Source organism: Coffea arabica, chromosome 11c (genome assembly GCF_036785885.1).
Source record: "Coffea arabica cultivar ET-39 chromosome 11c, Coffea Arabica ET-39 HiFi, whole genome shotgun sequence".
Classification (NCBI taxonomy): Eukaryota; Viridiplantae; Streptophyta; class Magnoliopsida; order Gentianales; family Rubiaceae; genus Coffea; species Coffea arabica.
The window spans coordinates 31,582,627-31,596,985 of record NC_092330.1 but is presented as its reverse complement, the minus strand read 5'-3'; the positions used below and the strand labels follow the sequence as shown (position 1 = coordinate 31,596,985).

Sequence of the window (14,359 nt, the reverse complement as noted above, 5' to 3'; positions counted from 1 at the left end):
GAAACTGATTAAAAATTGATAACATGGTTGCATATAGAAATCTATGTAGATAGTTTAACAATTAGTATAAAATCAACGTAAAGGGGTAAAGGGGTGCCAACAGTTGTTAGTAAAGCATTGATTCTTGTAGACACCAAAATTTTATCAATTCATTTTATTTTTATTGTTATCTTTATTTTTTTAAAGTTTTCAAATGAAATCATTTTTACTTAATTGGTTTTCTTTTGTAGGAAAGTGAAGAAAGGAAAAGAAAGAAAATGGAAGTGGAAAAAAAAATCAGATTTTTGCAACAAAAAAAAATCAGAGATGAATTTTTGGATAAATGAAATTTTTTGGGAAGATATTTGAGCCAAATGGGTACCCAAGTATTTCCCAACATTTTTCATTAAAAAATGGGTACAATTGGGATGCATCCCATTTTAAATCCAATATCAAATCACAATACCCATCCCACCCAAAGTTCTTTTAGGCATAGGTAATCCATTGGGACTTGGGACAAATTGTCACCTCTATTTCTGGCATACAGCTGAGAAACACAAATCTCAGTGGTCTTTCTCTTCGGTAATTTCTGTAGTGTATTCACAAAGTTCGAAGACAGGTGTGGAAAGCAAATAATATGGCAAAGAAGCCTCCACGTTGCAACCTGACAAGTACGGACGACGAAAGGGAATAATTCTAGAAAAGGAAGGGATGACCTATAACCGCGGTTTGGACATTGGAAATGTAGCGTACTGCACAAGCTGGAAATGCATTGGGGTGAAACGGAATTAACATAAATATAATGGGCTAAGGAGTAAAAATAAACCCGTTAACTTTATTAAAACAACCCCAATTTTCAACTCTTTCGTCCATAATAACAACGGAGTACCCATTTTCCTTGAATACAAATGTTAGGGATCGCACAATATCATATTCAAATGCATTTTTGAATAAAGAGCCAACTCTTTATGGCTTTCCTGCACTACAACTAAAGATTAAATCCATTTTGAGGACCATTATTATATTCGAACGGGTGTCTCAGTTTAAAAGTTTCAGCTCCCCTTGGCTTTCTTCCATTACAACAACATAATACCGAAGGTGGCATAAAGATAGACTGATTTATCGGATAAAATGAAATTAAACCCGTTGGTGAGTAAAAGACCAACTCTTTGTGCCTTTCAACCATTACAGTGACAGAGTACCCAACGTGCCTTAAATACAAATATTGGGTTATGGGATAAAATTTAGTTAAAACGGTTGTCTTATAAACGACCAGCTCTTTACGGCTTTCGTCCATCAGACAGTCAGGAGAACCCAATTTCCTTGAATACAAAATTATTTATCGGAAAGCATGAAAATTAACACGCCGGTGTCAGTTCTATTGTATAAAACATCGAAGACGAAGCGTAAGCAGTACTAAACAAAGCCATGTTGGGGCCACCGAAGAGGAAGCGTATTAGGTACTAAATACACAGACATGTTGGGGCCCGCAGTGATGCGTGTGTTTGAAGACAGGTGGTGAGGTCGGAATCGAAGGCAAAAATTTGGTAAAGAAGAAATCAAGGCGGAATAGACAGAGGTGGTGTCTACTGGCGTAAATTCAGGCGCAGGCGGTGACGGTAGATATATCTGAGGAAGGCCCTTCCGAAGCTGTGGTGACAGAATGCAGCGGCGTGGAACAGAAGCAGAGAAATCAAAGGTGAGTACTTTTGTCCATAACTTTGAAAAATGGAGTAAAATAACGAGTAAAACACATGTACGTCTAGTAGGGTGATTTCTACAGTTCTTGAAAGAGGCAATGATAGAGGAATAAGGAATACGAAATACGGGGTGTAAGACCCTGCGTCTTCGAACAAAGATGAAACGAAATCGGGAAATTATCGCAGTTTATTTGTGCATCGAGCTTTGTGTACGTAGAAAATGTTGGTCCTCTAATTTGTATTAAATTGTGTAAAGGAATTTAAGCAGAAATGAGTGAAGACGTGAAGAAGACGTTGTAACAGGACTAAAGTCTTAAAACAGAGTGATTTGGATGGCCGTATGGACATCGATAATGGCCCCCATACTGCATTGCGAATGCTTATGTGAAAAGAATTAAAGAAACACACAGTAGAGATTGAGTTTGTGGGTGTTAATGAAAATGCATGTCGATAGTGGTATTTTGTGCTAAAGGTTGATATAATTGCGTCAGCCACACTTATAAAAACTGTGTATATGAATGTTAGAGTAATGTTTATCGTTAGCATTTTGTGAAAGTTGTGAGGTAAAGTATGGTTTGTTAACTGAAATGATCGTGTATATATGTTTTGTTCCATTAGTAGACGATTAGTATTTATGTTACAAACGAAAGCATATGGGGAGGCTGAAAAAAAAATGTTAAGCGACCATGGTTAGAAAAAACATTGAACAACCACACAGGGGTTGTAACTATGGGAGGATGAGGCGCTTAAAACTCATGACATGGTGCAGGAAACAGAGAGCGGAAAAATGGGGATGGATGGTTGCGGCAGGTTAAGGTCATTTGATCTTAACCAAGAACCTGAGTGTGACAGAGACACATTCATTTAAGAAAGCGGTGGTTTAATAGGAGGACACGAAAATGACGAGGCAGATGAATTGGTGGGCGCAATAGGCGTGGATGACGTAATGAAATTAACATTTGACACGGAAGAAGAAACTGGGGAATTCTATAATTTGTATGCGAAACTAAACGGATTTGGGATTCGTAAAAGTAATGCCAAACGAGATGCAGATGGCATCTCAAGATTTAGAAAATGAGTATGTTGCTGTGAAGGTTATAGGAATGAAAAGTGGTTTAATTATGAAGACCGGAAAAGAGAAGCAAAACCAATCACAAGAACCGGGTGTGGGGCTTGCTTTCGCGTGAAATATGACATAGAATCGGTAAAATATGTGGTGTCACGTTTCATTATGGAGCACAATCACCCGCTGACATCAGAGGCAAGTGTGCAACACATTAGGTCGCATAGAAAAGTAAGCGATGCAGAATATGTGCAGGCAAAAAGTCTAAAGTTGGTTGGGGCCAGAATATGCCAGAAAATGAAACATTTTTTTATCAAAATCGGAGGGTATAGTAACGTGGGATTTTGCATTAAGGATCTATATAACCGAATGGACGAGGAACGTAGAAAAGATATTTTTAATGGCGATGCAGAAGGGGCACTCGGGTTCTTGGCAGCGAAGAAGGATGCCGATGACATGTTCTTTTATAAATATCCTGTAGATAACGAAGGAATATTGACAAGATTGTTTTGGGCAGATTCTAAATCTTGTGCGGATTTCAGTGTATTTAGAGATGTATCGGTGTTTGATACAACATACAAAATAAATAAATACCGCAAGCCACTAGTTGTACTTGCAGGGGTAAACAATCATTTGAACAGTACTGTTTTTGGTTGTGCACTGCTATCAAATGAGAGGATTGAAACATATGAATGGGTGTTAAGTACATTTGTAGAGGCTATGAAAGGTAGAAAGCCAGTAGCAGTGATGACAGATGGGGACAGTGCAATGCGAAGAGCGATAAAGAATCTTCTCCCGGATGCTTGTCACAGGCTATGTTCGTGGCACTTGCATAGAAATGCACGGAGTAATATTCGCTGCGAGGAGTTTAGTAACAGGTTGTATAATCTGATGGCGAGAAAGTGTAGCACTCTTGAGTTTGAGAATCGGTGGGTTAGGTTAGTTAATGAATGTGGGATGGTAGAGAATGAGTGGGTGAAAAAGTTGTACCGTAGGAGAAAGTTATGGGCAAAGGACTATTTACGCGGTCATTTTTTTGCAAGTATGAGAAGTACTCAAAGGTGTGAGAAAATGAATGCTTTTTTGAATGAGTACTTGAATGAAAAAATGCGACTATATGAATTCGTTAGAAATTTTGATTTGGCAATAGCATGGCTTCGACATACTGAGAGCAAAGCAGTTCACACAAGCGAAAACACAAAACCAGTCTTAACCACAATCCTGCCCGAATTAGAGGGGAGCGCAGCGGAGGTGTTTACAAGGAATGTGTTCTTCATGGTGAGGAAGCATTTGAACAGGCAAGGACTTCTAATTTCTGAGGGCTGGAGCGAGGATGGAGGGAGTCGTACATATTATTACTCGAAATATGGTGGACACGAAATAAGTTGGAGGGTGGATTATGATAGGTCAATGGAGAAGCTAATCTGCTCTTGCATGAAATTCGAGTCAAAGGGGATTTCTTGTTCTCACATGTTTCGCGTGATAGTGGTAAAAGGAATGAACAGGATCCCAGAAGCATGGATTTTTAAGCGGTGGACAAAGGGAGTTTATTGTACTAATAATGGAATGAAAGCATTTGTTACAAACGAACAGCTGACACAAATGACCAGATATGACACTTTAAAGTCCAGCTGCAATACTATGTGTTACTATGCGTCCTACATGGATGATGCGTTTAATGACCTGCAGCAGATGTTCGACAAGCATTCTGTGGACCTAAAGGAGAAGTGGATTGAAAGGGGATACAGGGGAGATGGATTTGCAATGGATTCAAGAGTGAGGAACGATAGAAGTAAAAGAACATTCGGGCTGTTGATCCCAGGGTGTCCCGGTCTAAAGGTGATCACAAGCATGTAGAAGCAAAGAAGAAAAGAAAGTGTGGTCATTGCAGGTACTATCGGAATTGCATACGTAGTTATACAGTAGTTAATTGATAAAATACATGAAGTGGACAGTGAAGGTAATAATGAAGAAGTGGGTATTTTTCGTTCTTATTATCAACAGTAGCAAATAAACACATAATTCAAAGTGCATACAAAGTATACAAAGTTATTGGCAATGCAAGAAAGTTGAAGTGGTGTAATGTTCGCATTGTGCTTAGTTGACGTGATTACTTGCAGTCACAATTGATTTGACATGTGATATATGGGTTGAAGATTGCAAGCAGGCCACAACCAACGAACATGCCCATACAAAAAGAATTCGCACAACACAGCAGTTCATGATGATTATATAGAAAATTGTTTGGATGACTCGCTGGAAAAAACATTTGAAATTGGTACGGGCTAGAGCGACTCAAGCGAATGGAGAGGACAAGCATTTGTAGCACAACCATTCAGTAGCGGTGGAAGGGACACAGGTGGCCAACAAAGAAGTTCAGGAGAAAGATGAGGCACTACTGTTGTGATGCTTCGGTTTGCAGTTACGCAATAAATAAGGCAGGTTTTGGTGAGTAGAGGTGCAAGAGTAGTCTTTCCATGAAACAACTACGAAATTGTAAAAGGGGAACGGTTTGTATCTTTCCTTCGCATTAATTTGTTTTGAGCATGAGAAGGCTACAAGGTATTCGTGAATGCGGGGAATGTTGGGTACAGGTTGTGGTGGTGTTTAAAAAAATTTGATTCCGTTACCGTTGAAGTGTAAATAATGTACGTTTGAATGTGTCATGGGCCATTGTAAGCTGTTATGACCACAGCCACTCAAAGGTAGTAAACAGTCATTGTACTGATGCAGTACCTGTTGGTAAATGGTTTTGCTGTTCTTATTTCACTGTTGTTGCGTGTGTAAATCCTATTATATATTCTTTTAGGTGTGAAATGTAGATGTTGAAAGAGATGGTATGGTTGTGCATGGAAGTAGCAGCCGTGACAACAGACAGGTTACAGAGCAACATCGGGTTGAGGGATTGTCCTTTGTTATGTATCGGTGGGGTGAAGAGTATTCAAGGTTGCTAGGTCTAGATGGGTAAGTCATTGTAGTTCTACCGAAGGGGTCATGCACAGAAGGATCACCAGATGCATGACTACCATGATTGCGTCGTAAGCACTGCTGTAGCAAATAGTGCTACTGCACTTGGTTAATAGGAGAGTAAGTAGTTGACAAATTGTTTATTAGACGAACCAAACTTGTTACAGTCCTTTTTTGTAAATAGAAAATTAAGTGGAAACGTATGTTGCGCAAAATCTCTTCGTGGGATAGACGTTTTCCGAAGTGGCTACTTGGGAATCAGCTTCAGTTGCCCAACTTTTGTAAACTGGTGCCTCACGCTGCTGCTATAAACTGCTTTTACGATATGGGCTGTTTGTTCCTCTCCTTGCTATCCTAACCAATGACCCTAAGGCCCAACATCTTTTCTTTTGCCCATCGTTCCATTCAGGTGTAGGAACAGTAACTTCTGTTTCTCCCCATCTATTTTCATTGCTCACAATGCTTATGCGTCTCTTCAGTGCACCAATAACAATGGTATTATTAGTTATATGTATTATATATGTATATTAATTTATGTAATATAATTAATATTATGAATTATACTAATAATTATACATATTTACTAATAGAAATTATTAATTAGTTCGAGTAACTTTACTAATACATTTGTACTAATATATTTAATTAGCCAATAACTATCAATTACGATGTGTATATTAATTAGGGATAATTTAAGAAACCTCTCCTGAGGTTTCTGACACTTTCACTGGCACCCCCTGAGGTTCTCAAAATTTGACTTACCTCCCTTGCCTTTGAGTTATTGGGTCCCTTAGCTGACATCATGAAGGCCAAAATTACAAATATATGGTATGAAGTTGGGATTTATTATTGATGTTTGGGTTTATTATTACCGTTTAGTTGGAGAAAAAGGCATCTACAGTGATTAATGAAGCCTAACAACAATAACACAAACTCAGAGAGTAATACATGAAGTAAAGCTGGATTAGGGAGTAAGGCACCTTTTTTGTGCCAGTATTGTGGCTGCTGTTTCAGTTAGAAATGTTTTTAAGTAAAATTCAAAAAATGGTACAGTAATATCTTATGAAAAAAAGTAGTAGGTTATGTACGTAATATAAATAAAAAATAGTTTAAAAAGGAAATATCTCATAAAGTACCAACTCTTTATGGCTTTTCTGTATTACATGAATGAAGTACCACGTTTTGTATGAACATTTTATTATAAATCATTTAATTTTGTTAAATACATAAATATTTGTAAATAAAATTCAAAAGCCGTTACAGAAACATGTTTACGAAAGGAAAACTAGTATGTTTTGAATTATTTAATATAAATGAAATATTTTAAAGTAAACAAAAAAAATTGTCCATAATATACCAGTTCTTTACGAGTTTCTTCCATTATATGAAACTAGCTGTTTATAGTTGACTTCGAAATAGAAGCGCAACTTTGAAATACAGTATTTTAATTTTAGTAAATTTGTTTATATATGAAAAATTGGTTAACTAGTGCAGTGAATTCAAACCCTGCTTATGTGTCGGATAAAAAAAGTACTCCAGGTCTGCACTAAAACGCCAGCTCTTTATGCCTTTTCTCCATAAATTATCCGTTTTCCCATTTTTTCATAAGCTAATTTAGGGGATGTTTCTGAAATTATCCCTTACAATATATATATGTATGTAAGATTAATAATTTATATAATAATAAATATGTTTATTATTATGCATATAAGGTTGCAAAATGATTAAATTTAATATCTTATATATGTTATAACTGTGTAAAATATTAGTTACTTAGTATTTATATATATTATGTAATTATAGATAGATATTTATAATTTCTTTGAGGGGGTTTACTCTCGGAAAAATGTACAGTAGGAGCTTAGTCTCGGAAATTTGCAAAGTTGTTAAAGTGAAAGAAAAAGGGAAATGTGTGTTGTGCACAAAGTAACGAAACAGAGTTGAACACGATTAAATTTTTTTACCGCATTTGTACATTTCCATTGGAGTACAATATTTCACGTAATTTGTTTGCACACGATTAATGAATTTCTTATTAATTATAACAATTATGCAATGTCCGCGTCATGTACGTAATCTAAATGCCTATGAACTGTAGAAAAAATTCCACATGTTTACTGACACTCCATCCGAACAACTTTGATACATCAATTTTTTTTGGTAACATAGTTTAACAAAAATTGGTATACCTTGTTGGAACAATCCACTTAGATAGCAATGCTTCGTCAGCCTCCCTCACACTAATTACTGTACAACTGTGTGGAAACTTGAACTCATATTCTTGTGTTGGAGTTGCATTTATACAAAAGGCTTTTCTGTCATGATATAAATAAGTTCGAAAAATGTAATGCATTAAATGCGATAGATTTATAGTAACAACAACTTCCATTTAAATTGTTTTGTTGTAAATATTTAATTCCATTACAAACTTCAATTGTAGGTGAAGAACAATTTGGGACAGACGAAAAATAAGAACAGGACTATAAATTAGTTGTGGAAAATTTACGGTGACAAATTTTCTATCAAAGCAGTTAAACGGTACAAATTTAGACAAACAAGTTCAACGTTACCAATTATCTGTCAACTGTTAACATTTTCCGTGTTCAAGTTGAAAATTGTATCAGAATTACACAACATACGTGGCGATTGCTCATAGCTTGGCTTTGTTGGTAGGGACTCCCAACTAGTTTGCATGCTCATTTCTTCGGCTACACAACCTTATTTGCGGTTATGGGCCATGGGCGCTCAGTCTTTGGCATTATGAATCCCCTAACATTCGTGAGCTTTGCCTCTACCAAGGTCATCCGTAAATGTCTGCGTCCCAGCACTTGTGTTCGGACGCTTAGAAACACAGGATTCCCGGCCACCAATTCCACCGTGAAGGCAGCGTTTCCCTGCCCCCTTTTGGAGCATCAATGCACTTTCCAAAATTACCTGTATTTGATGTAGCCTTTGGTCCACCACTTGTGAGTTGTCCGACACATTGGATGCCAAACGAAATATTTTTGCACTTTTTTCTAATACTTTCTTTCTGAGGCCCATGCACTGAACAAGCAGGTTCTCGTACTAGTGTCTAGGCACCTAAGCGGAAACAACACAGATGGCTGTATTAATTTTACACAAATTGCTAAAATTAAATGGCCGGTGAAGTACAGGGCGAAGAATGCCATACCACATCACCAACAGCACATGGAAGAGGCAACCCTATTACATCGCCACCTACTCTGTGAGTGCCCTCTTGCTCCAGTGATCCATCAGTTTGTATGCACAGCACAGATTAGGGAGGGTAATTAATTGGATGTTTCAGTGACGGTGTTGTAGCCTCACTTCGTGGCAACTGGTCACATATATGGATTATGCACTCCTTCCCACTGGGTGGCAACGTGGAGGAAGTCATTGGTTTCATTAGCCTGCTGCGCACAAACTCATCATACGTAGCATATGGAGGGGGATCTGGGTATAGGCTTGCAATGGACAGTCCATGAAGCACATCATGTAGCCTATTTCCCGAAATTGTATCAGTGCTGTACATATCTGATGGCCGATGGGGAGATTGCTTTGCACATACACCTGCATACACCTGCCTAATAACCCTCTCGCCCAGGTAGTAAATTCTTCCCATGGGGCCATCCAAAAGCAATCTCGTTGCAGTTAGTTCTTTGGATTTGAGATACAGACTCGGCAATGCCATTGCAGGGAAGGGCAGCCAATTGACCTATGACACACAATTAACAAGCGATGTAACATTGGTTTGTTCAACAGGCGGAACAAATACATAACAACTGTTAACACTTAGGCGGTAGAAACTATTGGATGTTCTAAGTACGGGAACTAACGTTTTCCGAGTTAATGATGTCAATTGCGCGGCGAAAATGTTCGACCGTAGACGGTGATTGTCGGCTGGCTCTATTACACGAGCGCCATCGCCACATTCTGGGCAATACGTCCCTCTCATCCTGTTTCAGTTTATACGGACTTAATTGAAGAATTTCATAAGCCCACACCTACACGTGGTCGTACAAATTATGTCCAGCATTCGAGATGAACACTAACTGCCAGAAAAGTTTATGTAACGGAACATGGAAATGTCGAATTGACACAGAGTGAAGGCAATTCTGGACTTACCTCCCAAACGAAGCTGTAGCCGCCACGGTTTTTCGTCAGGCGTCGGGAGACGGCGGATATAAAGTTGTACAAGGTTGCCATCCCCGCCCCTTCCCAGTTATAATCCCCTATACGATCTACGTCCTCCAGCGCAGGCAGATAGCACAGGTGAATTGTTTCGACCGTGTTGCTAAGTAAAGTGCGACCAAGCATGTATAGAAAGAAAGCTCTAGTCAAATGTGCCAGCTGGACGTCGTCGTTTTTGTCAATCACCTTGTCTTTGTAGAATGACAATATATCGGTAACTCTGATGGCACCGGCAGAAGTAAAAGCTGGCACCCAACCCAATTGCTCCTTGATGTAATTGGCATTTTTCCTAACATTGTAATCCCACGGAATGGGCAAGCCGCCCACTGCAACACCGGTTATACAGGTGAAGTCCAAGGTTGTCAGTGTCATCTCTCTGAAAGGCAAGTGGAAGGAGTTTGTTGAGTCCCACCATCGCTCCGCAAGTGCGACAGGCAACTTCCTATCTCTATCGGCCACGGGCAAGTGGCTCAGAAAATCCCCAAACCCAGCACTAACAACTTTTGCGGCCACCTTACGAGGCAGCCTCTTGCACCACTCCATAATTTCGACTAATGACCCTTTAGGATAAATTGAATAGATTTCCTGTGCATTAATGTAGAACCAATTCAGCCAGTTATATATATGTATAAACCAAATGAGGACTTAGGGCAAAATAAGCACAAGTAATTGTCGACATTGATTCTGCAACATTTACCCCCTGTGCAAGGAAAATGTGTGATATGTGGCTTTTCCGATCAACCAGCAGTTCTTGCGAGTGTTCTTCATCACGCGGTGCCCGGTAGCGATGGAGCTTGCCCATCGCACGGCTGTTGGAGTTGGATTTTGGACGAATATTGTGACGGCACAGCCTATCACAAAATCCCTGTCGCCCCACCCGCGATTATGAACAGCTTTGCCGTTAAGTGTTGCGGCCTTGTAGGTGCGTAGGCGTCTTTCTTCGCTAGAAATTTGAATAGTTAGACATTTTGGACGGCTGTGGCCAGGTTGGGCGTGCAATGCCCTTGTACCTTCTAAGTGTTACAGTGACGGTCGGCGTGTGTGCTATGCATGTTTTCATTGGCCTTTACATACATACCCTTTTCAGTTTTACTTGGACGACTAAGGAAACAGTATTGTGGCCAACCTGTGCGTCGTAAGCAATGAAATGTCTCTGAACGTTTCATTATAGCAAGGGGGGAAATTGGATTAGAAAAGATGAAAAAATTTGAATTTAAAAACACAAACCGCAATTTCGGGACATTAACAGCTAAAATTGAAAAGCACCTGTAATGGATGGTCCAGACGATAAACGAATACGGGTTCCCACAACTCCAATGACACTACTATGTTGACACGGGTTAATATTTCAAATTAAGATAACATTCCACATATATTCATACTAGAGGTACTCGGCTGTGCAACGCACAGCCAGGACCCTCTAGAACATTAGTTAAATACATAGTAACAAATGTTTTAGTACATAATGAATAGAAATATAGGAAAAATATTAAGTATAAAAACAATTAAAATTTGCTGTAAAAAGAAATTTCATATATAAAGTTAACCCCAATTTATTGTAATTTGGAAAAAGAATTTTTAACCAATATTATGTGTACGTAATGATACCAAAAAAGAAAACAAAGCAAATCCATTATGAGTTCATTATCGGTTTAATAGCAGCATAGTTTTAGTTGTAATTAAATAAAGAGTAGTTATAATGTTTCTAACATTTTAATAATTAGAAAAAATATAGAAAGCCATAAAAACCTGTGACTATCTTCAACATTAATAAAAAAAAATACAAACTTGCATGTTTTTCTTTCTTTTTTGAGAGAAATAGCGAGTTAATCTATCCATTTAAATCATGTCTAATAGTATTACAAATAGATGACAACATTATCTAACCAAATAGTTATAGAATATGTATAGCAAGTTTAAATAAAAACATGAATTGCCATATTTGTAAATCTACATATGCAAATTCAAATTCAACAATTTGTTTGATTGCAAATATGTCTTCTTAATGAAAATAGAATTTTCTAATAATATTTTGTAGAGTGACACTCTAAGCTAAAAGCCTCAATACTAACTTCCACCACCAAATGCATTCCTTTAAAAACTGTAATTGTTTTAGCTAGTCAAATCAACAAAATATTATTAACTTCTTTAGCCAAATAATAATGACATGTCCATTTCTATGCCTAACAATCATCTCAAACTCTAATTACATTATCTATCATTATGGGCAATAAAAAAGGATAAGAGTAAGTCATATAGAACCAGTTTAAGTAAAAGATTCTGAAATCTAATTTTGCACTTCTTTTATTTCCAAGCTATCATTTGCTAAAATTAAAACCATGAAAATAAACTACCTATCATGGATACAAGTTACTCATTCAAAATGTTGAATGAAGAGATATAAAATATTATCTTCACATTCTAAATTGTTAACCCCAACAATTATTTTGCACGTCATCCACCTTATCCAGTTTCTAAGCATTTTTCACAATTAATAAACTTTATATAAATTAAAATATAATTACCTATCCATCAATTAAGAGATTCTGATTAATTTGTAATTTAATAAGCATCATTTTTTTTCTTCCTGATCATCGTTTATCTTGGATTTTCATTTATTAGATTTTTTTCTCCTCTATTGTAGTACTATCACCCTATTATCAAATAACAATTTTAATAAATAAAAAATTAAAAATAGAATGAATCTGCATAATGGTGTTATTTATTTTATGAGGGAAAAGTAGTTACAATTCTTTCATTGTTAGCCTAAAAATTTTTCATGTAATCACCACTCGTCTTGTTGTCAACCTTAGTTTATTTTTTTCCAAAAATAAAAATATCAAAAAGTAGTTTCAGAATAAATAAAATATAAAAAACTAAAAAAATGTTTCTTTAGATTTGGGGAAAAGTATTCACAGCATCACATACCTCTTTTGGGCAGAAAAGAAAGTCAGATGAAGAAAAAATAGGTGAGAAAAGCAATAAGTAAAGGTTGCTGATCAAGACGCAAAAAATAACAAAAAAAAAAATCAAATAGTATATACCAAAAAGAGACATTAAACGTAGAAGATTATGAATCATAATTATTGGATTATGGAAGAAAGGAGATATCAAACCCATTCTTGATCTCCGATAATGAAATCATTCATTTAGTTAATTATGGGGAAAAATGAAAGAAAATGCATCAACTAATCCAATAGAGAAAAAAATAGAATAAATGATTAGGATGATAGGGAAAAAAACGGAGTACAAAGTAGAAACTATATAAGAAACATGTAGTGCACATGAGGATTTGTTTAATTATCTTTATCTTCAATCAAAAAAGAGAAAGGAAATAAAGTGAACAAAAGAAAAAACAAAGCAAAATGAAGAAAAGAAAAGGAATGGGCCACGTGTCAAAATGAGAGAGATCCACTTGGCAATCATTGGAGTTGCTATAGTAACTCCACTTTCTTCTTATATAATAGGTAGATATTGTGGTACAAAATAATAAACATATCTATACTAACACTTTTTTAAGAAGAGATGTTTAATATTTCGGAAAAAAAGTAATCTAGAATCATGTACATGGTAACAGAATTTTTAATGCATTTAAAGAGACAGTTAGCATGGGTGGTAAGATGAAAAGCGTTTCTTAAATAATTCAATGCATCAATATTGGACAGAACATATTTTGTTAAGATCCATATATAAAAAACCTATAATAAAAAACAAGGATCTCAAGTTCTCAACCAATTAATTTTGTTCCCTTTTAAAAAAAAAATCATTCTCCTATCTTGTGCCCCTAAAATTGTTGAATGCATTTACTTTACCATTTTTTACAAATTTTAACGTCGTATTTTTAAAAAAATCTCCGCAATATGTGTTTTTAGACTTCTTACAAATATTCAAAATCACAATCATCTATATCCTATCCCTTCAATCCCCTTTATTTTTTATTCCCGTTTCCATCCATCCCTGTAACCTATACATTTTTGGCAATCTTTCCTATCACTCTTCAACTTCTCACCATTTTGTTCCCTCCCTCCTCCGCTTATACGTAACCTCTAAATTCATGTCGCTGCGACCCCGTACATTTAACTTTATGTATCATAATAAAATTAAAAAATTATTACAATGTCATGAATTATTAGTATGTCAGAATGAAAATGAAAAACTAATAACACAGTATAATATCCTCAAGTACTACAATATATATATATATATATATATACATGGCTTTATTGTTATGTATATAATGTAGCAATCCACATTTTTACATATGAAGACAGATATAACAATACATAAAATAATCACTGCTACTAAAATTCAGCTTGTACCACTTGGGTTTTCCACTCTTATTACAATCTAATATCAAATTTGGGTCAGATATATAAAAATTAAGTTGTATTTTAGGGTTAACAAGTTCTATATCTTTCTCTTAAAGTATAATGTTACTTTTTTGAATGTGGAGTGTATA

The 14,359-nt window shown here is 36.4% G+C and overlaps 2 protein-coding genes across 2 annotated transcripts; one reads left to right on the top strand and one right to left on the bottom strand.

Moving 5' to 3' along the window:
- Positions 1 to 3,111: 3,111 nt before the first annotated feature.
- Positions 3,112 to 4,599, top strand: LOC113719389 (protein FAR1-RELATED SEQUENCE 5-like). Its single transcript, XM_027244599.1, has one exon. The coding sequence runs from the start codon at positions 3,112 to 3,114 to the stop codon at positions 4,597 to 4,599; it is 1,488 nt and encodes a 495-aa protein (XP_027100400.1).
- Positions 4,600 to 8,986: 4,387 nt separating this feature from the next.
- Positions 8,987 to 10,443, bottom strand: LOC140016550 (protein MAIN-LIKE 2-like). Its single transcript, XM_072070092.1, has 3 exons — positions 9,835 to 10,443; positions 9,546 to 9,713; positions 8,987 to 9,424 (listed from the first exon to the last, which is right to left on the bottom strand). Exons 1-3 carry the CDS (start codon positions 10,441 to 10,443, stop codon positions 8,987 to 8,989), a joined length of 1,215 nt encoding a protein of 404 aa, XP_071926193.1.
- Positions 10,444 to 14,359: the final 3,916 nt, after the last annotated feature.